Here is a 26,733-nt window from a genome sequence, read left to right on the forward strand (position 1 = left end):
TTAATTTGGTTATTTTTACAATGGTATGCTGTATCGTTCACTTAACAAACAAACATAATATAATCATAAACTAGTCATCTATAATATATGTATATGCTAGTTGTCTATAATATATGTATGTTTTCCGATACCTCGTTAAGCATAGCGATTCATTAAACATGAAAAAATACGTTTAATTGTTTATTACATACTAAATATTCGTGCAAATAATTTTAATTGTTTTAAATATTACAAATACTTAAAACATGTTCCCTGGAGTTACACGTTAAGGGCACTATCTGTTTAGGCAATTACGGTAGGAATTTATTTCTTATATAATTCTATAATATTTGATCAATGTCTTTTACAGTTAACTTTTACAGATAAGACATGTATTTTCGCTGTCAGATATTATATCATATTTATAACATATATGTCATTAGGTGAATGGGTTATTTAGATAGCTTACAAGAATAATACTTTTAAAAGGGTCTATGAGCTGTCAAATTTATGTTAACCGATTCGACTCAAAATTTCATACTATACTTATAACATACTAACGTATATCAAATTTATAAAAACTGTAAAAAAAACACAAATTTACGATGCACGAAAACGCTAATTTGTTTCACCATTACGTGTGTAGTTTAGTCTAGACTGCATCAAATTATTCAACGAGGTGACATACGACGGTCATATAACTCGATACAAACATAAACATAGATAAAAGTATATTAAAAAATCGTGTATTTAAGTACATTCTTGTAGGTTTGTTTAATTATACATTGTAGGAAAAACACATATTTTAATCGTCGTTTTTACCTGAAAAAGAATGATTTTTTTGTGGATCACATCTGTCAAACAAAGTTTTACCCTTGTTTAAATTCTAATGTTAACATTCTTTTCCTTTCAATTCAGGGGTAACCTATGTCTAGGAGTTAAATTGGAGGTCACATGAATACGGATTCAATAAGGTCGAATCGTTCACTTGTAAGTGTATAATTCATCAATGACTGTTATACCACTGTCCCAGGTTAGGGGGAGGGTTGGGATCCCGCTAACATGTTTAACCCCGCCACATTATTTATGTATGTGCCTGTCCCAAGTCAGGAGCCTGTAATTCAGTGGATTGTCGTTTGTTTATGTGTTACATATTTGTTTTTCGTTTATTTTTCTTATATAAATAAGGCCGTTAGTTTTCTCGTTTGAATTGTTTTACATTGTCTTATCGGGGCCTTTTATAGCTGACTATGAGGTATGGGCTTTGCTCATTGTTGAAGGCCATACGGTGACCTATAGTTGTTAATGTCTGTGTCATTTTGGTCTATTGTGGACAGTTGTCTCATTGGTAATCATACCACATCTTCTTTTTTAAATAGTCGCCCTTTGGAAAATTGGCACCATGTTTTTTGACAATATCTTTTTTTTGCCAGCCGCATTTAATCAAGATGACGTTTTCCAATTGGTGGAATAATAAAAATATTTCCCCAAAACAGCACTGTCGTAGCTTTTGTTGTGTTTAACTATTTAAACCACAACAAGAAAGTACATATACATTATTGGAATTGAACGATACGTACTATCATATAATCTCCTCAAAGCTTACACAACTTATTTATTTAAAATTCAATTACTTTATATTGTTATATTTCCCTTATCATATTTTGTCATTTTGTAACGAACTGATTTCAAGATTTTGCATCTGGTAATGTCATTTTGAAATATTTTTTTATCATAAACATGTTCATTTTTAAGGTGATCTTTCATCATGTTCCTCGGGCATTCGCTTTTAGGCAACATCACAATAGCAACTTACCTGCAAAATGTGTTGCCACCCGGACCTAAAGACCCACCTGGAGTTTTTGACAGATCCTTACGACGATACTACGATTATATTATAGGTATGTGTACATAAATACATTGAGATATGTGATAAAATAGTGAAACCTGTTTAAACCGAACCTCTTCGGGACTTAAGATTTTGTTGAGTTTTGGCCGATGTTCTGTTTTATCAGGTTCACAACGCATGCAATTTGATGTGACGGTGCTTTAGGCAGCAACCATTTGATTTTCTGGGGGGGGGGGGGGGGGGGGGCTATGGTTATTTTTGGAAAAAAAAGTTTGTTTCCAGTTTTCGGAGAAAAAAATAATTTGTTTTTGATTCTGAGAAAAAAAAATTGTTTGTTCCCCCTCAGCTGCCACTATATGTAATGCTAAAATTGAAAGAAAAAAATTGTTTTCGACTTGTCGCGAAAAAAAGAGATTGTTTTTCGCCGCAGGCGAAAAAAAAAATTTGTCCAGAAAAAAAAACCATAGCCCCCCCCAGAAAATCAAATGGTTGCTGCCTTAGAACATGTTTGGTTATGACAGGTTTTCTGTTTATGCAGGATTCGGTTTAGTCAGGTTTCACTGTATCTGAGATACCATACATAACAAATTATGTACGCCAGACCAGCGTTTGGCCTACAAAACTACAAAACTTCCTTGAGAGTACAATGTTTCAAAAGGTTTATTCCCAAAAACAAATATTGTAATCTATTCCGGAGGGAAAAGAAAGGTACCAACTGAATGGCCTAATCGAGTTAAATAATCTACAACAACACGAACCTCATTGTAAATCTCTGACAGTAAAACTATGCAATTGTTTAAAAAGAGCTTGAAAATTAAGATCACATTTACTGTGTTCCGCTGTCTTTGTTTGTCATGTATTGGATGAATTTTCATTTGACACAGTTTGTATTTGCTTCTATCAAAAAGGTTTCGGTATTTTTCGTTGACGAATATCCATCTTCTTTTTTATTCTTTATACATTGTTATAATAATGTAAGAGTACCGGCTTCTATAAACAAGTCGCCTATCTCGTTGACAATTCTGTTTATAAAAAATGTGTCTTTTACTACTTTCTCGGGACTACTTGATTAGTATTTTTATTAAAATAGTTTTATATCATTTACTTTAGCTACAATTCATCACTTTTCCGTTTGATTAACGTTTGTCCAATTCGAGACGTATTGTCATTGCTACATCAATAAGACACAGACTTTGTTTTGATTTCAATTATGTCTAATTAATTATAAGTGAGAGATGTATTACATTATATAGATGCCTTAAGGTTATGAATTGTTCTCCATTGACAGTTTTTTTTAATTTAAAGGTGTTATTAGGGGGATTATCAAAAGAAAAGGATAAATTCATTCATGTAATTATAAATTATAAATGTTTTAAAGCTGTTTTTGAAATGTTCTAAATTTCCACTCTAAATAAGTTGAGCGGCATAGTTGTGTTTAAACTTTATTCATCCTTTTATAGCGTGTAATTGACGGTAATCGATTAGTAATGTAATTGTAATTGATTACATTGAAAAATAAGTGTAATCGATTATTAATCGATTGCACGAAAATCCATTATGTAATCGATTATCAATCGATTACATTTGTCAGTAATTGTGTCCATCCCTGCGAGCCATATAAAATAATACAAAAAATTTGACAAATCCAAAACGCTATCAATCAAAACAGTAAACAAAAATCCAACTTCCATATTCCTGACGTGGTACGGTTGTTTTATGAGATTAGTGATTGGATGAATCTGGTTTTTAGCTAACGTGACCATTAACTTGTATGACTATTATTTAGAGATCTTTATAATCGTTACGAGAGCACACCGACTTTTTCTCAAGTAAAAGCAAATAGGTTCAACCCTAGAATTTGATTCAATCCTTATTACCTCGAATGTCATGAATAGTAATACTTACTAATGTAATTTGCCTGCATTTCTTCACTGTTAATCTTTAATTTCATCGATAATATCATTTGGATTTATTTGTATAAAATCTTGATCAGTTGCCGTTAAGCTTTTAAAGTCTTCTACTATGGATATATGATTAAAATCGCTTGAACAATTAAAAAGTAAAATAACAAAAATGCCAAACTGCAAGATTATTAAAAAACGAATGGCATAATCAAATGACCAAACATATCAAACAAAATGAAAACAACTGGCATGTAACTGACTTGGTACAGGCACTTCATTGTGAAGATACTGATAGAGTAAATCTTGTTTTAAAGGTAGCGTCGTCTCTTACTTGAATTACTGTCGCGAAAAATTCCATTACATTGACAACCATGTGTTAGCAAAACAAACAGATGTAATAGGTAAAAATGTTAAAATTTTCGATACAGTTGTCAACATTGTGTTATCATCTTCATCACTAAAAATACAAATTACTTTGTCAGCAAAAAAATGGCATGAAGACAATCTACAGTAAAGCATCTTAGCAAACATGAACGTTATGAACACTCAAAATTATCATAGGACAATAGTCGATTGTAATCAAGGATGTATAAATACCCAGCCACGCCAAACTGATATTACAAAAAAGGGTGAACCAGTAAAGATTAAAAAAATAATAAGAACACTTTACCACGTAATTGATATACATAACAGGCAGTACCTATGATCTTTACTTTATGACTATCATGCATCACTTGTGTAGTTGATACTGGATATTTATCAACAAAGTCTTGGTATTTCCGATCAATCTTGTAGAAAAGAACGTGACGTTCTGTGACATAATTTTGTTCATCAACGTTTTACTCAGGCACTGGTGACGATATATAAAGTATAAGTAGCAACTACAAGCTCTTAAATACCGAGTGAGTTGGGCAATGTATATCCAACAAGTGGGGAATTTGGAATATTTAAGCTAAGGTGGGGGAAAATTGATAATTTCCAAATGGTAATCGTCTGATATGTTTTCGATTCTATAAGTCAAAGGTTCTTTGTATCGTGCGATCGGTGATATTTGTGTTCTCGCAGAATGTACACAGTGTCGGTAGTAAAAGGATACTAGAAATTTAACCTTTAAGCTTTACGTTTGATAATTTTGATGTGTTCCCGTTAGATTATCATCCAAACCTATTGAATATCCGTATAAGTTTTGATCTCTTTAGCATAACAAGTATAAGAAAAAATGAAAAATTCATTGCAATCATCGTGTTTGTCTCTTGTAAATCAATAGCATCCTATGAATTTATAAGTTAAATATAGTATGCGTCTTTTAATATCGGAAACGTTTAAAGAAAATATGAAAAAATGTCAATATCGGAGTTTGGTTTACGATTACCCAACCGCAACAATATTTAGGTGTTTTCGGTATTAAGTTAGTTCGTGCTCTTATACTTAACCTTTATGCGTTTTAACAACATCCCACTGTGAATTTTAAGTATTCTACAAAGAACCAATTTCATAAAACAGTTTCATAAACTTTCAATAGAAATGTTAAAATTGGCAAAATGTTCCCTAGTGGAATTTATTTTCTTTCCAATTCCAAACATATACTCATTAGTAATATTGGTATTTCGATAGAAAAAGGACAAACAGCAATATTTCAAATCAACACATTTAACAGTGTTATTCTTAAGTTAAATTCTCAGTTGTTAATTAAAACACTATAGCCATTGTTCCCAGTGGCGGATCCATTAATTTTCATAAGAGATGGTTGCCTAAGAGGGGACCACTTTAGTCATGTTTCAGTAATTTTCTATATAATCAACCAAATTTTGTACACATAATGGGAGCCCGGTCCCCTGCTCCCCTAAACCCGCTTCTGGTTCGCAATACTTTGCACAAGATGTATGAATATTTTTTTTATTTTAGTTGGTGGCGGTTCTGCAGGGTCTTTGCTAGCTTCACGTTTAACAGAGGACAAAGCATCTGTCTTGGTTTTAGAAGCTGGGGGATCAGATTTAGAAAACGAAGCCACTGTAATACCAGGGGCATGGGCAACTCTCCTAAGGAGTAAGCAAGACTGGAATTATCATAGCGTTCCACAGAAACATTCATCTTTTGCTATGGAAGACCAGGTAAATACGATATATCAATATTCAATTTATAGGAAGGTAGATTCACTATTTCCCACAATTTTTGATTGTACAAAATCAGTACATAATCGAAGTAAATCTTAGCCTAAATCTGCCTATTTTGACAAAGAAGTGTAATTTATATGTAAAATGTTTCATCAAATATCAAATATTTGTGTTTTTTCTTTCAATTTAGCCATTGAACGGGAGATAACTCTTACAGTAAAGCTATACTTTTTTTTAAAATTCTATCTCATAGATTTCTTTTTATTCACAAAAAAGCTTTTTTTTCATTTACAAGCCGAGGGGGTATATACCAATGATCCAGTTTAGCTATCATAAATGGATTACTTTTCTTTGGTCTAGACCTTTGTATTATAACAATATAAGCAACTTAGAGATTTGTAATTAAACTACTAGAAAAATGAAATTTCATAGTCTGTCAACTCGAAGAATAGCTCCGTGTAAGAAATGAATGAAGTCGAGGTTTTGAGCCAGTTACTGAATGAAAGTTACTGAATCAATACATAGCTTCTTGGTCAGCATGTTCGTCCTAACATCGGTCTATAGCTCTAACTGGCGTTATTGCAACCTCAAAATATGGCTGCAAAATATTATGATGACTGATATGATCAAAAATCTATTATGTCAATCATGTGTGGATGTTTAAGAATTCTTAAGACCCATTACATATAGGTTTTATCCATTTGAATGCCTTAAAAAAAATTTGCCATGGACCCCCATTTTTCTTTTTATAAATCTTTTACATGTATAATTATAAGCCATTTGTAAAAGATTTTGAAACTGAGCAGCGAACTTCCTTACGTCGCTTCTAACAACAAATGAAGAAGATGGTATCAGCTTCTTTAATTTCAAATTAAGGTGTACTGATGATAAACAGACTTTCATCATTTATTATTTCAACGAGTGTTTATATCTATCATATAATGCCAACGACCTCGAAAATGTAGTATACTTTCGGTACAAGCAAGGATGCTTTATTTGTTCTCAAATATGGCACAGCCGAACTTTTTAAAATTACGGTATATGTTCCACATGACGATTTTAGCTTTCTAAGTGTTGATACAACTACCAATTGCATAGAGTGCATTTCTTTCTAACGATGCAAACGGCTAAGCGCGCACATGTTTTGATCATGTGTTTCTAACATACGTTTGCAAAGTTACCTAAACTTTGACAAACTATGCACTCGCTAAAAATTCGTCCACTGTTTGTCGTTCATCGTTTGTCAGTAAAAAAACCAAACATTGTGTTTAACTACAGCCTTATTAAACGATGTATTTTTTGAACTTTTGTATTAAGTCTGTTTACCAATAACATGTACATGTATTATTGAAAGTTCAAACAGGGTCAGTAAACACTGATTAAACGATGTATGTGTTTCTACTCTTGTACCGTTTAGTAAAAATAACAAACGGCACACCACGTTTACAAAATTTTGGTTAGAAAGAAAAGCTCCCTGAGTAAAAATGCCATCTATTCCATCGTTGAGTGTTTACATATCTCTATTTAATGATGACCGCGTGTATGCTGACATTATCTAGACTACAATAACACGGATGTCATCCTTACAATTAAAATTTCCTCATTAGGGTTTCTGTTGGTTGTGATTAACGTATTCAATCTTGTTTTATATTTCCAAAATGATTTTCTAGATTTGATTATCGTTATCCAAATTTTGCCTGAAATCTATAAGTTTAACAGCAAAAATGGTGATTTTATTAATCAAAATATTTTTTTTGAATTACCATTACATATTTTACCGTTTCATGCTCATTACCGTTACACTATAATTGCATACTATAAACAAATTTGACAGAAAATATATTTGGCCAGTGGTAAGATGTTGGGAGGATCCGGGAGTATGAATGGTTTGCTTATGGTCAGAGGTAGTCGTCATGATTTTAATGAGTGGGCAAGACAAGGATGCAAGGGTTGGAGCTACAAAGAAGTTTTACCTTACTTCAAAATGATTGAAAAAACTGAAATACCGGCACTAAAAGGATCACGTAAGTAAGAGAGCTGGGTGTAAATATGTAACCTTAGGGGTATTGTCTGAAAAAACCAACGTGTCAAGTCACAGGGACAAAAAACAAACTTCGAATGAACCACGGTGATATGTTACAGGAAGATGGACACAGTAGGGAATGCAGATCAAGGCTATCATTCGCTTGCACTCGTCATATGCCCGCTAACAGGCACTAAAAGGATCACGTAAGTAAGAGAGCTGGGTGTAAATATGTAACCTTAGGGGTATTGTCTGAATAAACCAACGTGTCAAGTCACAGGGACAAAAAACAAACTTCGAATGAACCACGGTGATATGTTACAGGAAGATGGACACAGTAGGGAATGCAGATCAAGGCTATCATTCGCTTGCACTCGTCATATGCCCGCTAACAGGCAAACCGAATATAACATTAACAGCTGTACATATTTACTTCTGACATGTGCATTAATATTTTTTATGATTTCGTTTTTTAAATAGGGTGATGATGACTTTTATCGTTTTTTTTGATAAATTTCAACAGGAATGGCAATTATCTCTCTTTGCTATTTCAGATGTTCGTTCATTTTAAAGAACAAATAAAAGGTGTTGTTTTATTCGAAATGTAAAAAAATTTAAAAAAAATGCAGGAAATAACCTGAATTTAATGATTGATATTGTGTTTTACTAATATACATTCCAAGTATTGCATCTTTTGGAGAAATCTCATCTCAGGTGAAATATAAACAACGGTTTGTAGGAATATTTATATATAGTGAAATTTGAATAAGTATAGAAAAATACACACAACTATCTTTTGCTCTATACATTTCCTTTTTTTTGGCAAATAATTTCAATAGACATAAACGCGTTTCTGCTAGATTGACAGTGATCAAGGAAAAAGAAAAGAATATTTGCATTATTTGTTTGGAGTCAATTCTAGAAAGCATCAACTTAAAAGTGAAGTAGTTATTGGCTTTTTCATATTACCACCAATTTCCTACAAAAGTAATGTATGATTGTTGTGCCAATTATATATAAAATGTTTTTTTTTTAGTGGTAACATATTTCGTTTGAGGGAATTCTTAAAATTGGGTAAACTGTTTTGGTTCTTAAACATGTATTTATAATTTCAGCTTATAGAGGCACAAAAGGAAACATAGTAGTAACCCCTCAGAAAAGTACAACTTTAGAATATTTCTATAGAAAAGCTGCTTCGGAAATTGGTTACCGTTCTGTGGATTGCAATGGATACAGCGAAATAGGTACAGTTAACTCTGATTTCAATGGCAAGGTGTTCACAGCGAAATAGGTACAATTAACTCTGATTTCAATGGCAAGGTGTTTACAGCGAAATAGGTACAATTAACCCTGATTTCAATGGCAAGGTGTTCACAGCGAAATAGGTACAATCAATCCTGATTTCAAGGGCAAGGCGTTCACAGCGAAATAGGTACAATTAACCTTGATTTCAATGGCAAGGTGTTCACAGCAAAATAGGTACAATTAACCCTGATTTCAATGGCAAGGTGTTCACAGCGAAATACTACAATTAACTCTAGTTTCAATGGCAAGGTGTAAACGGCGAGATTCAGTTAACTGAATTAACAATTGCAATGTTAACTACGAAACAGGAACAGTTTACTGTAGTGTCTATGGCTTAGTTTGGCGGATAGAAAAAAATCGCCAAATTTAATTCCGCCAATTTAAAAGTGTACATTCAAAGGTATTGATAAAAGTTATGAATCCGCCAAAATGATAACCACCAAAATATTTCGTATACCATTGTATACCTTATTCAATAAAAATCGCAAAATTTTACATCCGCGAAAACATCCCGCTATACGGTATTTTACTTATTTAAACAAAAGATCAAGGCATGTAACTTGAAAAGAACTTAAGAATTTCAACAAAATGTTTTTGATATCAATACAACGGTACTATTCATTAGTTTATTCTGTACAATTCTAAGACTTAAGTTATTTTTATAAGAAAAATTAGCCTTATCGTCTTGCTAAACACTTAAAAGAAAACATACTACAATATTCGCATTCATTCATTGTTGAAATCAACATAACGAGTGTTAATTTTATACAAATGAAATTTAATTAATAGCAGTCATGATGCAATTATAATAAAACCTTATACATGTTATAAGTCGGACATAAATTATGTAATACCATGTCATTGATGTACATTATAAGTTTTCTATGTTGTGTGTGCTATTGTTGTCTGTTTGTCTTTTTCATTTTTGGCCATAGCGTTGTCAGTTTATTTTCGATTAATGAGTTTGACTGTCCCTTTGGTATCTTTCGTCCCTCTTTTCAAAGAAGAGCATCATTGTTTTACTTCAAGTTGAGGATTTTTAAAATATGATGTCACATTATAATAGTAGTTATCTTGTTTACATAAGTTTGCTCTTGATTTTATAAACGACGATTTGTCAAGCAAGAGATATATGAGTTCATGTTGATATGAAATTATTAATTTCTTGAAGTATAGATTCTAAGTACTGACGTTGTCTAATATCTTAATAACGTGCTACAGTATTCGTATATTTGTCTTTTCGAATACAATATTTACTGTTTATAGATATAGGAAGATGTGGTGTGAATGCCAATGAGACAACTCTCCATCAAAGTCGCAATTCATAAAAGTAAAGAGTTCAAGGTTTGGTCTTCAACACGGAGCCTTGGCTTACGCTGAACAGCAAGCTATTAAAGGCACCAAAAAATTACTAGTGTAAATCCATTCAAACGGGAAAACCAACGGTCTGATCTATATAAAAAAGAGAAACGAGAAACACTTATGAACCACATAAACAAATGTCTTTCTTTTTTGTTTATGTGCTTTGTTTATATGCCTTTTAGGGTTATTTTTATTACATTTTTGTTTGTTTTTATAGTGATTAAGATTAGCATACAATGTTGAATGTTGTGCCCCTATTTTGACGTTTTTAACTATTGTGTCTGTTTGTTTTGTTCCCTGGTCGTTGTCAGTATAACAGATTTTTATGTGAGATGACTAGCTAGCTATATAATCAGGTTTAATCCATCATTTTCTACATGAGAAAATGCCAATATCAAGTCAGGAATATAACAGTTGTTATCCATTCATTAGATGTGTTTTAGCTTTTGATATCGGCTTTTATTTATGAATTGTTTGATTTTAATATTCCTCAGACATGTCAGAGTTTGGATTGTTTGTGATTTTACTTTCTCACATATAATATTAAGTCATAGAAAGAAGTATGTAATGGAGTGATGGATTGAATAATACAGCTTAATTTGATGCTGAGTACTTATAACAAAAATAACACTTTGTAAATTTCGTGCGTATATAACTTGTTTTTTTCTGTATACATCTTCTTACCAGGAACGCACTTACTCATTGAAAATGCAAGTAATGTTATATATGTTGAAACTTCAGACGCTATGTGACCGATATAGACATTTAAGTATTGGAATGTTTCTGACGTTACTGCCAAGGCCAAAAATATTCTTAAATTTACTTAAAACAAACATTGAAGAGCCTAAAAAAAGAATAAAATCTGAACACCAAAAAGGGAAAATCCTTAAAAAGTGACAAAATCAAACAATAGGATTTTTTATTCTAAAATATACACATATTAACTACTAAATACAATACCAAATAAAACCATACTTTTAGCATGATTGATATTACATGTTCACGACATACACGTACAGTTTCACCATCAAACTATACATCTAAAACTGAACGGGATAACATGGAGCCAAATGGATATATTGTATCAATCAACACAATTAATAAGTATAAGTATTTGTTATTATATGTTCCTTTCAACTCATATTCCCATTTAAATTTCGGCTTAATCAATGAAATTGTATATGTTATTAGTAGTTGAATAAAAACATTAATTTCATTTTTTGCCGCAAGAAATTATGAATATTTTATTATCCAGTAATTTCATAGTTGTCAAGGGTGAATCGTATCTTCCTTTGACAAGGGTTACACATACGTAATTATACGTCTGTTCTTGTTTTATACATACAAGTTTACCATATGCATGTCAACCCTTACATTGTGTCAATTAAACCTTTTTTTTATGTTTAATAAATATTATATAAAGTTTTTGCTATATATAGTTAGTTATCAAAAGGTACAAGGCTAATAATTTGATACGCCAGACGCGCGTTTCGTCTACATAAGACTTATCAGTGACGCTCAGTTCAAATAGTTAGTAAGCCAAAAAAGTACAAAGTTGAAGAGCATTGGGGACCCAAAATTTCCCAAAACAATTGTGCCAAATACGGCTGAGGTAATCAATTCCGTGGATAGATGGGTTCAATACATGTATTCTTACCATTTTAGGATATTGTCCAACACAGGCCAATATAAAAGATGGCGAACGTTGTAGCTCAGCTTCATGCTTTCTTAGACCTGTTATGTACCGACGTAATTTACAAATCAGTATAAACAGTTATGTAACAAAGGTAAGTAGAATTAGCGTTTAGTGTTAAATATCATAAATGATAATCGTCGTTAAGCTTGCTTTTGTCTTATTACATGTGTTGTCAACATTGTCTGGTAAACGGGAGGTTATACTAGTCACAAAAGCGGCTTCAAACCACCTTCTTCTTTAATTTAATATCCAGTTCCAAGTCAGGAATATGGCATATGTTATTCATGCATGTTATTAAATAATTCGTTTTATATATGTTTGCGTTTGATTTTGTTCCTGGTTTCTGTTGTTCTGTTGTTTTCATTTTTATAGTTGATGTATTTCTCTTAGATTTGGATTTAGTTTCGTTTAAACGATTTATGACTTTTGAACAGCGGTATACTACTGTTGCCTTTGATAGAAATATGCTTAACTGTTGATGATTTTAATTATCAATCGTATATTATAATGCTCAACTGTTTTCATGACAGTTAAAATTGGCCCATTAGCAAATAAAATTATACGACGAGAAAAATTAAGAAAGAAAATATAATAAATAACTGTCTAAGAACATGAGCATAAATGTATACTATTAAACCATGTTAAAACTATGTTGCACTATCCTTTTCATTCTGATCATAATGGCCTTTTGTAGGTACTTATTAGACGCAAACGTGCTATTGGGGTTCAATTTGTGAAAGGAGGGCGGAAATATAACGTTTATGCTCGTAAAGAAGTCATAATGTCTGCAGGAGCATATAATTCACCACATATATTACTTTTGTCTGGAATTGGACCCAGAGAGCATCTACAAGAACTCAAGGTTTGTTCTCTCTTTTCTACTCAAACATTGTCAATGTTAAAGATCTGAAGATGATAACTACTAGATATATAATTTATTTTCAAATTGGCCATATTATTCACATAAAAAATATATTGTGTCATATTTTGAACGATAATTATTTACACGATTAATGCGAAATACTAAAGGAATTATTCGACGTGTTTTCCTATGATATTATAAGTAGTCGTTTTTCCTTTTACAGCTCATGCAATTTTTACAGTTTATTTACTATGCGTATATCTTAAATCAATTAATGGGATTTCAACATCAGAACGCTACACTCTCCTAAATTTAAATTCCATAAGGGTTCAACTTTATCTAACGGTAAATGATTAATTATATTTCAATGCACCGTTTACCCTCAGCTACAAAAAGTTTAATTGCTTGTGTGAGGATGTAAAATTGCAAAAACAATTATAATCTTCAGACTTAAATATAATTAATTTATTTATCGTATTGATTTTACTCTACCTATAATCATAAATTAAAAAAGAAATTGTCTAGCTGACTCTTTTTTCAAGGTAACCAAAACTAATACGGAATTTTCAAAAGAGACAAATGATACATTCTTACGGAAATGACATTTACATCTTCATTGAAAGATTTACAATCGTTATTTGAATGCTAACGTAAAACAATTGTATTGCATTCATATGCGTTATGAATGGGATACATACCTGTCAACTGATTCTGGTTAATGTTTCACACCCTTGATTTAAAGAGCAAACCCGCGATTTTTCTATAGTTGCCCGCTTCATAACAAAACACGTTATATCGGCATGTGAGCTGTGTCCCCCCGTATTCTTGAGCCTTCAGGCTTTTTTAAGTACGAAAAGATATATTAAATTTTGCCTTGAAACACCGTCGATTCTTCTTTGACATGCAGTTCAACTAGCTGTGTGAAAGAGGGACGGAAAGATACCAGAAGGACAAACTAACTCATCAATCGAAAATAAACTGACAACGCCATGGCTAAAAATGGAAAAGACAAACAGAAAAACAATAGTACACATGACACAACTTAGACAAATAAAGAAAAAGCAACACGAACCCCACCAAAATCTAAGAGTGACCTCATGTGTTCCGGAAGGGTAAGCATATCCTGCTCCACATGTGGCACCCGTTGTGTTGCTCATGTTATAACAAATCCGGTAAATTGTCTGATTCGGTAGGTCACACGCATGATTTGTCAACACATGTGATCAATTAAGTATGTGGCTTTTGTGTTAAGGTCAAGGATCAGTAAATGAACTAGTCCATAGATTTAAAAAAAAAATTAAAACTCAACTAGATATTAAAAATATACATAAAAAAATGTAAAAAAAAGTATATGTCACCGACTTCGTTTTCAAGAAAAATCCATTTTAAAAATGGTCCGAGAGGGTACTAAATTACGTTGAATATATAGGGGAAATCTATATTTTTCTTCTACAATTTTCGGTTTCCGGTATAAATCACGTGAACCGCTCCATAGATTTTTTTTTCAAATTAATATTTTCTTCCTTTTTGTCTTACGAATAAGATGATATCAAAATAAAATATGGTCACCGACTTCGTTTTCAATGTAGAAGCGACGCAAACCCAACATTTAGGCAAAAAAAATAAATAATCAAAATTCGTGACGTCGAAATTTTTGTTACATAACGTCAAGTTATCATGCTAATAATTTCCAACGTTTTTCGTGTTGATTCTGCACGATGATTATGTGTTTCGTATTGATAGATTCTTTTTATCATAAGAGTCTTGATAATTATCATTAATTTTTATTAGTATTACCAATATTCGTTATTTTATATTTTAGCACCCCATTATACTTTTTTTCTTTTCTTTCTTTTTTGCATTTTATTCTGCAATTTTTGTCCATTATTCTGTATTCCGTAAACCCCAATCAGACCCTCTTTTATGGAACATTTTAAAAAGAAATTATACGTTGTAAAAACTATGATACATGTTTGTTCATAATCAATATACATATATAAAACAATTACTAATTCAGACAAAAATACGTTGTAAGTACATGAACGCAAAAATTTAAAAACTTAAAAATATAAATCATCAGGGTTACTGTCTACAAGTTGACGCAATAAAAGATGTAATTGAAGCTATATTTTTTTATGACCCCCTCAACTACCCCTGTACATCTGTCCGCCCGTCCTTCCGTCCGTCCGCCTCCCTTTATAGTCATTCCGCAAAACATCAACAGTTTGAATCCTAGAACGTTTTCACTTTGCTGTCTGTTTGCATGCGGTCAGAGTTTTGATCTTTATTAATATTTGCTCTATTGTCATTTTTGGGTAACCAATTCATAAATCTCTTAGAATATCTTGTAAATCATCTGTTTACACTTTTTCTCCGTTCCGATATATGATTTGGCAACTTTAAAAAAAAAAAAAACGGTTTCTTTAGCAGCGGAACATGCAATAGCTTGTGTTTTGGTACTATATCACGACAGAATGTGTTCTGTCCATATACTGCTGCTTAACATCGCATATATAAACAAACATTATATCAATGATCATACAAATTCTTGAAAGAGTGTCGTGTGGTTATTTACACATCTGCAAGTTAACAAGTAAAACACGCAGACAAACTGACATCTTTGTTAATATCTTTTTTGTTCTGTATAAAATTTAATGTATACAAGTCTACAAAAACGTTTTAAAAAGTTTACTAAAGGATTATTGTTCCATAAGTGTACATATGTATGCTCGAAGATATATAGAACCAGTACATGATACACAACATGCGACAAATAAAGGGGGGGGGGGGGGGTAGTAATAACAGGAAACTAAATTAAACTAAGGCTTTGATAGATGTAAACTTCAATAAAACTGGAAGTTACATAAAGGGAACAGGAAAATAAGAATATATTGCATCACTTACAACAACCTTTAAATTGACCAGTGATTTTTTTATTCATTACTGACCAGCAACACCGAGATAATCCAACGATTTTTAAGGTTCCATATTAAGTGTGGACCTAAATGTTCTTTATCTTTAAATATAACGCTTATTCTGTAAAATCTTCAATTAACTATTTTGTAAAATTCTTCTATCATTACATGATTTCTTAATTCTGTACATGGTCTACACTATTGTATTAAATAATTATTTAATTTTCCGTTGTTATTCTTTATAATTTTGCAATCTTTTTTGTTCAATTTTGACATTCGCCAGTATCCGCTATTCTGCAACTCCCTTTGAGATCTAATTTATATGTGACAATACATTAATGTGCTTCTCTCTCTGAATTTCGCTTTCTCTCAAGACATTGCACGGTCTTTGTAGTACAGTGTAAAAACATTTCCAAGGAAACCAAACATACGGAGGTTGAGATATGACATAAAAAACAGATGTACATATTTATGTTTAATATGCCTACAAAAATACCCCCCCCCCCCCCCCTTCCTCAAACAGAAAAAAAAACAAGGAAAAAAAACAATCGCACAAAGACTGAGACATGACTGGAAATATTTTGTTTTGTTATTTAGTCCATCTACACAAATGAGGGGGGGGGGGGGGGGGGCTTTAACGGGACTCCGGGCTCGAGTGTTTTAACACGGGATTTCGGGATTGATCCTTTCCGGATGGCAGGATTTTTATTTGTATAAATTCGGGACCTCGGGATTTCATGTTTTAAAGTCCGGGATTTTGAGATCAGGACCTCTGCCACCCCTACCCCCCTTACAAATGCATATCATGAGATGTCTTTTCCTTTTTAATTTTCTTTTGGCCTTGTGTTGTTGTCTGGTTGCTGTCTTATTGAAGTACTAACTACTTACGGGATTTACATTTTACTTTAAGTACTGAAAGTCTGTGACACTTTGCATATTTTTCAGTAGGTATATATAGTAGTAGTATGATATAGAAATGATCGATATAATCTCATTCTCAACCTTCAAGTTTTATGAGTGAAATAGAGAGAACAGTTCTATTTTATATTTTAGATGCTACTTTCAGCTAGAGTACATATTCGGTTAATTTTTACCCATATATAACAATTTCCTTTGAGGAGACAACCATACGAATCAATACTTTTATGATACTAAGCCATGTATTTATAAATCTTCAGACCATATACTGTTTATACATGTATCTATTTAAAGATTTGTGTTCTATTTTTAACATCGAAATTGCGGACGTGAAAGAAAACACCATTACCAAAAAAAAAAAAAAAACAACGTTAGAATACAAAATGTAGCGATGGATTAATGATCGTGAAACATCATTTTTGTTTGTTTTTAAATTGCTATAATCTAAAAACTGTGTATAAATATTAAACTGTTGTTCCAACCGTGAACAAGGTTAATTAATTTAAGTGTATTATAGTTTAGTGCTATCTATGACTGACTGACAGCAGCGGCGAATTTATAACCAGTATTTAGTTTATGTGGTTCATTTCCTTTTCTCTTATTTGAAAATATTTTTACTTGTTCCGACTGGTGTGATAATTTTCAAAATATGGGATATATATATAGTCTTACCGTACAATACTAAAGTTTTAACTTTAGTATTAATGTCCCAAACTCGCACCCCCTTCTGCTTATTTTCTGCTAGACGATGTCTTTTCCCAGTGAATATAGGGTTTTTGTAAGGACAGTTTTGGCATACTACATATAGAATACTTCCCGAGACCATACTGTTTTTTCTCATCACAATTGTGTAAAAATAGTAGTGAGCAACAGTTTTCACACTTGTTTCAACTGGTCGGCAGATATACAAACTCTACCACCCTACGTCCCTGACGCCAGTCAAACACCTGATTTTCATTTTGAAGATCGTCTTCATGACTCTTTTTATATTAATTTTCAATTTTAAATTTTAGAAAAACAAGTTCATTCTCTTAGAAGTAACATACTTTCCGTCAAATTTACCGTTGACGTTGTCCCATCGAAAAGTCGCCGGGTGCAATTTTGACATTGCAAAATCTGGTCAAAGGGACGTAATTCGTACAAAACGTCGCAATATTTCGCGGAATCCGCTAGACGGCGTTTATTTACTGTTACTTGACCTTAAGGAGACTGATAAATAACACAATTTACATTGACCTGATACTCTAAGAAAAAACAAATGAAACATTCAGAGAGTGGAAGGTCGAAATATATATATTCTAAACAAATTGCAATGTCAATGCTTATTGAACACAATGAAACAATAAAATCAAAGTTTGTATCTATTTTTAGTAAATAACTCACCATGCAATTATTAAAAAAGAAGATTCGGTATGATTGCCAATGGCACAACTCTTCACAAGTGACCAAATAACACATACATTAACAACTATAGGTCATTTTACTGCCTTCAAAAATACGGGCTTATTATATTATTTTTATCGCAAGGCGCTCGTTCTGTCTTTGAACCAGTAATTAACTACTATACAATGTTCACTTGAATTAAATAGATAAGAAGGTCAAATAGGGATTGAAAGTATACATTAAAGATGATTGAAAACCCTACACCTAACAATGTAGTAGACTATGGATCTGATGTTCATTAGTTGTCGTTTGTTGATGTGGCCCATAAGTATGACTTCCTAGCTACAATATTCACTTGAAATAAATAGATAAGAAGGTTAAATAGGGAATGGAAGTTTACATAACAATGTCAGATTAAGCGAGGTGTCAGAGTACTCAGGTTTTTTCTGTAAGGATAGGCATATTTGGGGACCATGAAAATGTCTGAAAAGTAGGATATTGGAATACTCAGGTGTCGGATTAGGCTAGTTACACTGTAGAAGACTCTGTTTGAGGTTATTAACATTATATTTGTTTATAAATAGATACCAGTTCATGCTGATCTGCCGGTTGGAAACAACCTACAAGATCACCCTGTTGTAATAATGTCTTATTCAATCAATACGACGCTGAATACCAACGGCCAAAAATTTACAGATCCTGAGAATGTGTTAGACTATATACTACACAATAAAGGTATATAACACACAATAAGGACATTTTGAGATATGTTATGAATGTTTTAAAAGGATCCTGCGATCTAACAGTGACCAGAAAAACTAGAAACATGGCGGAAAATAGCTCTTGATCATAGTGTGGCCTTCATACATGAGTCAAACTGTATTCTCTAACAAGACAAAATTTAATCAACGACATGGTGTTTGCTAAAAACGATATACAAAATCAAATATGGCAGATGAAAAAACAATTATTACAATTCCAAAACCTGAGACAATCTCATAAATCATTGGACAGTGTTAAACATGTTTATCTGCGGTGATTTCTCCGTCTATTCAAGGACGGTACAACATTAAAACAAAATGTATAAATCAGTTAGAAATAGATACACTAAACGGCACTTGGCAACAAAAGAACCACCATAAGAATGCACGAAATTATAAGTAACGTTTATTATGTTTATTGATTGCATACCTTAGTGAATATGCGAACGGAAATTACAGACCTTAGTCGATCTATCATTGAATTATATACCTCAATTCAAAGATATGTCTACCGATTTATTTTATTTTTGCTATTTCATCATATTTACGCTTGTTTAAAAATAAGAAGTATCTAGTCTAGGTTTTTGTCTATATTCAAACCGATAGGAAGGTGAAAGTTACCTGTTTACATGTAGAACCCTATAAATATTAAATTGGAAAAAAATTAATTTGATAACAATTGCCCGTTGTAAAAAAAGTGTGTATACTTGAGAACACTTTGCGTTTTCTGTTAATGTTTTTTCAGGTTTTTATACAACACCATTAATGGATGGATACATGCTTGATAAATTGGACAAAACATCGTCTTCAAAGTATGCAGACGCGCAAGATATCTTTGTTCCTATTGCATTTGAAAGGCCAAGTATTACGAGTACATACAGCGACTTTATCGACAAGGTATTTTACACTTTGCAGTTAAACCGAGTGACAGGAACTTTATGGTACTTTACACTTTGTGGTCAATGACAATAACACAAAAATAATCGATCAATTTAGCATAAGTAGGTGTAAGGTAGATTCATGGTATACCGCCGAAGTACTTTACACTTTGTGTCCAAAGACAATGACACAAAAAATAATCGATCAATTTAGCATAAGAAGGTGTGAGGTAGATTCATAGTATACCGCCATCTTGGATTGTACAATCTCAGTACAATATTAGTCTAGTTATTTGTCCAAATCTGCCAATTTGGAGACAGATTTGCAATTTTATTGGCTAGACTGTTATTTATATCAAGAAAACTTGTTAAGTTTTTGTATACCTCAAAATATTTAACGAATATTAAACTTTGTGGCTTTAGAATCATTTTTTCTCAAATAAGTAATGTGGGGGGAGATAACTCTTTCAGTAAAAACAAATACCGGACTGAATGGGATTTTTTTTAATTTTTACTTGTAGCAAAAAAACCAAGTTTGGTGACACTTTTTTCTTTTCTTAAATCATAATCCATTTTTATTATATTTAAAAATGAGCATAGTAAAATCTTCTATTTGGCAAAGTATAAGAACATTATATCTCATGTTAAAAAAATACGTATGATCTACCTTAAGATTGAAACATCAGCAGTCTATTACTAAGTAATCAATTGCACTTATGTCCGCCAACAAATTCACAATTCTATTTGCTTCGATATTAAACAGACAGGTTTGTTTTAGTATAAATATCTTCCAACATAATGTTTACGATGTCAAAAAAGGACAAACACTAAAATGAAAAGTTGTGTATATACAAACTTCCTCTCTGTGTGTAAACTTGGTCAACTATTGGTACCTTTTTAGTTGTCAACAACTTTGATTTCAAAATATTGTAAAAAAATAATTATGTTACGAGCCTTTGAATTCCAAAAAAATATTATAAATCTTCCAATTCAAATTCTTATGATGCTGGTATGGTATTGGTGTTTATTATTTTTGAATTTTGGATTACGTATGTGCTGTAAACATTAGAAATGCATATTGTTTTACCGTTCCGCATTACTGTACCATAGAACAACACTGTCGAAAAAGTCATATTACTCTGATCAACCTGCTCGATTAAAAAAGGAAGATATAATATAGTCTGCATGATACTTATAAGTTTCACATGTTCTAATAAGAATGAGAGCTTTCTTAGATTGGATTGGTTTACTTGGTGTTAAGGGGGTTCGTGGGTCTAAATCATTTATATAGGATTTCTCTATATTTTTCTATAAATGAACTTTATCTTATAGTTAATAGAAAAATAGAATAAAAAAGTGGGGTCACCGTTCATTTGCGCTCACAATCTGCCTTCGAAAGAAGCATACATTTTGGTAAAGGTGTTTTTTTCTGTTGAAGTAATAGGATAAATAAAGGTAATATCGAAATAAAATAAAGAAATTTATTACAGAAATCGCTAAAATTTTACAATAATTTAGATTAAGTACAGCTTATATGGAAATTATATTAAAAAAGATAGGTCACCGATGATTTGAAAAAGATATTTCAATTTTAGAGCCAAAAAATGGCATTTTTCCACCAAAGGGAGATAATTTGGAACTTTTTCAATGATGTATACATTTTAAAAGTTATCAGGGGACAACACGAATTGATTGTTTTGAATGATTTTTGTACCATATGATAAAGTAACAACTACAAAAGGAAATAAATAAAATTTGTAATGAAAAACAAATGTTTGATTTTTTTCCTGAAATTTTTATATCCTCGAGCCTCCTTAAGTATTGTCAAAAAACTAAAAAGAAAACTAGTTCCATTACTCCTGTAAAAATGATCAAATTGAAATAGCGGTACAATATGGTCACATACTCATCATGGAAAACAATCGTACCAAGTAATGTCAAAAAAATAAAAATTACTAGTTACATTACTCTTATAAAAATGATCAAATTGAAACAGGAGTACAATGTGGTCACTGACTCGTTATGGAAAACAGTCTTACTAAGTATGAGCGCACTGTCAAACATTCTTCGTGAACTCGCTTTCACAAGGTTTCTTTGTTATTATACTAACAAAAATTATTATAACCAAAAAACCTTAAAAATGGTTCGATTAAAATTTATAGCGCAGACAATTGAATATGATGACAGCCTACATTTAAAAAGTATGAAGGCTGCATGTCAACGTATTGTTGTGTATTGATGTGTTTCGGACAAGATGACGAACGGACAGAGAACATGTCCATCTATCTCGTAGCTCGACGGACAGGGTACTAAGATCTGACGTTGGTTTATATTTGAACAACCCTATAGGTCTTTTGGAGAATTATCCATTAAACAATTAAGTTTTCGTTACTTTGCATGTATAGCAGGGAAGGCATATTAACCTTTATTTAAAGTACAATGAGAAAGCTGAATAATACTCGTCTTTTAACTTTTTTAACACTAACAAAATTTCAATCATGGTATATATGATGATTTCTTTTTGTTTTTGAGGAAGAAAAAGGTGTAATGGATTTACATACAATGAAAATTTAATAAATATCTCATTTATAATTCCCAGGTAAAGCAAGAACTTTTGAAGCGAACTACTGACAGTTCATTTGATGTTGCTCTTTTTTTGTTGCATCCAAAAAGCAAAGGATATGTACGACTGGAATCCACTAACCCTTTAAAACAACCTCTACTGGACCCAAGATTTTTAGAAGATCCATATGACATAGAAATGTTGTTAAAAAGTAAGTAGAAATAAAGAAAGCCGTTTTATATAAAATAAAAAACAAGAGATAATTGGAAATTATAGTAGGATCAGAAATAAAAAAAAAATAATGGTTGATAAAAGGAATGCAACTTTCTTTCGTATCCTCCAGACACTTATTTCTGCTTACCCTTCCGAGGCACCTGATATCACCCACAGTTGTTGGTGGGATTCCTAGTGCTTAGTTTTCTATGTTATGTCTTGTGTGTTGTTGTTTTTCTGTTTGTCTTTTTCCATTTTAGCCATGGCGTTGTCAGTTTGTTTTTGATCTATGAGTTTGACTGTCCCTCTGAAATATTTCGCCCCTCTTTTAACTAGAATTAATAAGACTGATACACAATGTGGTATATTGTTCACAAGGCAAAACAGATCAATGATGTATATTATAAATAATGTGTTATTCGTTAAAATTTGATAACGAGTACATTTATGGTTTTTTTTTCAGTTTCACGCCCATATTGTTATGTTCAGCTTTTCGTAGGTCAAAAACAGCATTTTTGCACAGCACACGATTAAAATTTCCTTATTCTAAAGTGTTCAGGCAATAATTGTTGATTAATAACATGAATGATATTACAATTGAAGTCCTCGATTGAATTTATTAAGATGTTATATCTACCCAGAAAGGCATAATATTTTACAAGGTTGATATTATAAGTAATATCGTTCGCTACTGACTCCCTACAGATCCATGAGTCGGGCGATTCATACTTTTTATTATTATTTTTAAAAAGCCATGTTAAAAACTTCATTTTGACAATTTATTAGAAAATTCTAGGGACTTTGATGCAGACGTACCAGCCACCTTAACCAACTTAAATTACCATTCTACGTTTATGCTGGATTAATCTAGATCAATATGATTGAAACTGAGACGATATGATATCAATAAGTAAAGTGTGTTATTTGCTATAATGTTTATTGGAAGGACTTTGAATACCCTTACTACCAGGCAATGATACAAACAAGTAATTTAATCTACTAACATTTTATCATTTGTGTAATACATAACTTATCAAAATTCAACAATTCGCAAATACAACTTTAAATCTAATTCTGTATTTTTATTTTGTAAACTTTTACGTTTTCGAATATGATATAATATTGATAAAGTGACATATAGGTCCAATGGGTCGGGTGTAAATATCAAATTGCTATGTATATGATTGTATAAATGTATGTTGTGATACAGATGTCACTATAATAAATAGTTACTTACACTAAAATTGCGTCCCATAACTCCAGTATTATAAATTATAGTGATTCGTTGGACACAGAAACTTGAAAAGACTTCGTCATGGAAGAGATTTGGTGTAAAACTAATCAGATATGATATGGAAGGTCACTGTGGGGAAAGAGAATTTAATACGGACGACTACTGGAGATGCATTATTCAACATTTTGTGGTCTCGGGACTTCATCCCACAAGTACGTGTAGAATGGGTTCAAGAAGAGATCCAACTGCAGTTGTAGACCCTACATTAAGGTATAATTATTATATTGTTAAAACTTCTCATTTGGTCATTAATCTCTTTACGTGTTAATGCTTTATAAATCCTTAACTTTGATATTTTTTTGTTTGAGTGTTCCTAATGACGGGGAATACAGATAATGATTCGGAAGCAAAAATATAATTAATCAATTCGCCTTTTCTGAAACTAAAGGTCTATTGGGTTAACTTATTATTTGACGCCAATTGAAAATAACGTTACGTCATTGGTTGGATTTCCATTTTTTAGAACGTTTTAAACCAAACACAACGTTTTGATGTACATTTCTGAAAATATTACGTTTCTGCGTAACTATACATCGCTTGTGTTTAAAAGTATAGATGAATGAGGTCCTTGTGGTGGTTAACCGGAAAAGCAAAATGTTATTTTCATTAATTTAACACTTCAAAGATCACGGAATAAACAGTAAAGCACAAAAAAAAAACGAAGGAAAATATAAATAACAAACGCATAATAACATAAAACTGATGTGCAACCATGGTAAAAACAATATGTCAATTTGCCATCTACATTTTCACTTGCATAATAATGTTTCACGTAGGAACGTTACAATGCAAGACTGTGAATATTTGTGTACAATGCAATTTTAAGAGTTTCAACATGTCAATTGTTACTATACAGTTTTTTATGTACACTTATTACGTTTACTTTTACTAGTATACAGATTAGTGTTTACACGTAGTGTATTCATAGAGAGTTTCACATAATAAATATCACGTTCCTTTAATTCAAACTACTACTGTAGGGTATGTTTTGAGTATACATTCATCGAAAAATCATTATTTGCTCCTAGTTGTTTCATGATAGTTAATATTTTTCAGGGTTTATGGTATAAAAAATCTGAGGGTAGTCGATGCATCTGTCATGCGCAATGTTATATCCGGTAATACTTATTCACCAACCTTGATGATTGCAGAAAAAGCAGCTGATATGATCAAATGTGGAACTAGATATTAAAATATGACAATCACTAAGTGTGTACTTAATATCATATAACTTATTATTTACGGTCGAGTTAGTTCATTTTCGGCATCTAAGGGAATAAGGGTAATCTGAACGTTCGTGTACCAAATGAAAATACCGTTATGTCATTGGCTGAATTTTCATTGTTTATGATCTTTTAATCGATCACAACGTTTTGATGTATCATTTTTAATCTCAGATGTGTTGTCTTTGATGAAAATTGCTGCAAAGATATAAAATGTTGTCTTCAATTCGACAGCAAATATATTATGAGATATCAGTCTTCATTTAGATATACATGTAGGTTATAAGATTACAGCATAAATTGCTCATCCCTACAAAAATCACTCATATGAATATTTTCTTATCAATGTGTTCTTAAGTACCCCTTTACAATCTAAAAGTTATTTTGGACAATTATGTTGTTCAAATTTATCTTGCGTATCAAATCATAAGAACTAAACGGCCATTCACATTCAAATATTGTAATGACGTAAAACTGGCATCGCCAAGGACATTTCTATGTTAAAATGAGGATGATATCATACGATTAACCACTGAACATAACTTCGTTTTAAAAACATCGAAGAAGAATATTATTTAAGCTATTTCAGGAGCTAATTAACTGACGGTTTAAGAAACTTTAATGTACCGGAAGAACACATACATATATTGTATTTCGATGGAGAGAGAAAAATGTGGTCGTAAAACAATGAGTGTTCATATTTTTGTAAGTAAGTTGAAAGGTCCAACCTCATATTTATCACAATTTCAAACACGAAGTTAAAGAGAAGGAATTGATGAGATATACATGATATAGTCAGAGGAATGCTCAAAAACGGTTTAATTAAACAAACAATAAAATTGAGAATGGAAATGGGGAATGTGTCAAAGAGACAACAACCCGACCAAATAAAAAACAACAGCAGAGGGTCACCAACAGGTCTTCAATGTAGCGAGAAATTCCCGCACCCGGAGGCGTCCTTCAGCTGGCCCCTAAACAAATATATACTAGTCCAGTGATAATGAACGCCATACTAATTTCCAAATTGTACACAAGAAACTAAAATTAAAATAATACAAGACTAACAAAGGCCAGAGGCTCCTGACTTGGGACAGGCGCAAAAATGCGGCGGGGTTAAACATGTTTGTGAGATCTCAACCCTCCCCCTATACCTCTAACCAATGTAGTAAAGTAAACGCATAACAATACGCACATTAAAATTCAGTTCAAGAGAAATCCGAGTCTGATGTCAGAAGATGTAACCAAAGAAAATAAACAAAATGACAATAATACATAAATAACAACAGACTACTAGCAGTTAACTGACATGCCAGCTCCAGACTTCAATTAAACTGACTGAAAGATTATGATTTGTAGAGAAAGTTTGTTTTTACGTACGAACATCTGACAATAATGAATCTTTTGATTTTTGGGACAAAACAAATGTGGAAGTGACCTTTACCTTTTCACATCTATTAACTTTTACATTGGTTATCATTCGTTTTTGTCATT

The 26,733-nt window shown here is 31.9% G+C and overlaps 1 protein-coding gene across 2 annotated transcripts; it reads left to right on the forward strand.

Annotated features, from left to right (window-relative positions):
• Positions 1–205: 205 nt before the first annotated feature.
• Positions 206–25,261, forward strand: LOC139498021 (glucose dehydrogenase [FAD, quinone]-like). 2 transcript variants are annotated; one of them, XM_071286314.1, is made up of 13 exons: positions 226–295; positions 898–969; positions 1,735–1,880; positions 5,638–5,843; positions 7,681–7,870; positions 8,985–9,113; positions 12,202–12,323; positions 12,927–13,094; positions 18,895–19,045; positions 19,817–19,968; positions 22,549–22,723; positions 24,004–24,229; positions 25,076–25,261. In XM_071286314.1, exons 3-13 carry the CDS (start codon positions 1,748–1,750, stop codon positions 25,209–25,211), a joined length of 1,788 nt encoding a protein of 595 aa, XP_071142415.1. In that variant the 5' UTR covers positions 226–295; positions 898–969; positions 1,735–1,747; the 3' UTR covers positions 25,212–25,261. The 2 variants fall into 2 exon arrangements, with proteins under 2 accessions (XP_071142416.1, XP_071142415.1); XM_071286315.1 differs by lacking the exon at positions 898–969 and having other exon boundaries at positions 206–295.
• Positions 25,262–26,733: the final 1,472 nt, after the last annotated feature.

Source organism: Mytilus edulis, chromosome 12, assembly GCF_963676685.1.
Source record: "Mytilus edulis chromosome 12, xbMytEdul2.2, whole genome shotgun sequence".
NCBI lineage: Eukaryota > Metazoa > Mollusca > Bivalvia > Mytilida > Mytilidae > Mytilus > Mytilus edulis.

What these genes read in the sequence shown, in the direction of transcription:
- LOC139498021 (XM_071286315.1), top strand. Translation starts at nt 1,748, where the DNA reads ATGTTCCTCGGGCATTCGCTTTTAGGCAACATCACAATAGCAACTTAC. An exon ending in CAATGGATACAGCGAAATAG is followed by an intron (nt 9,114 to 12,201) that starts GTACAGTTAACT and finishes TTACCATTTTAG; the next exon opens with GATATTGTCCAACACAGGCC. An exon ending in CATAGAAATGTTGTTAAAAA is followed by an intron (nt 22,724 to 24,003) that starts GTAAGTAGAAAT and finishes TATAAATTATAG; the next exon opens with TGATTCGTTGGACACAGAAA.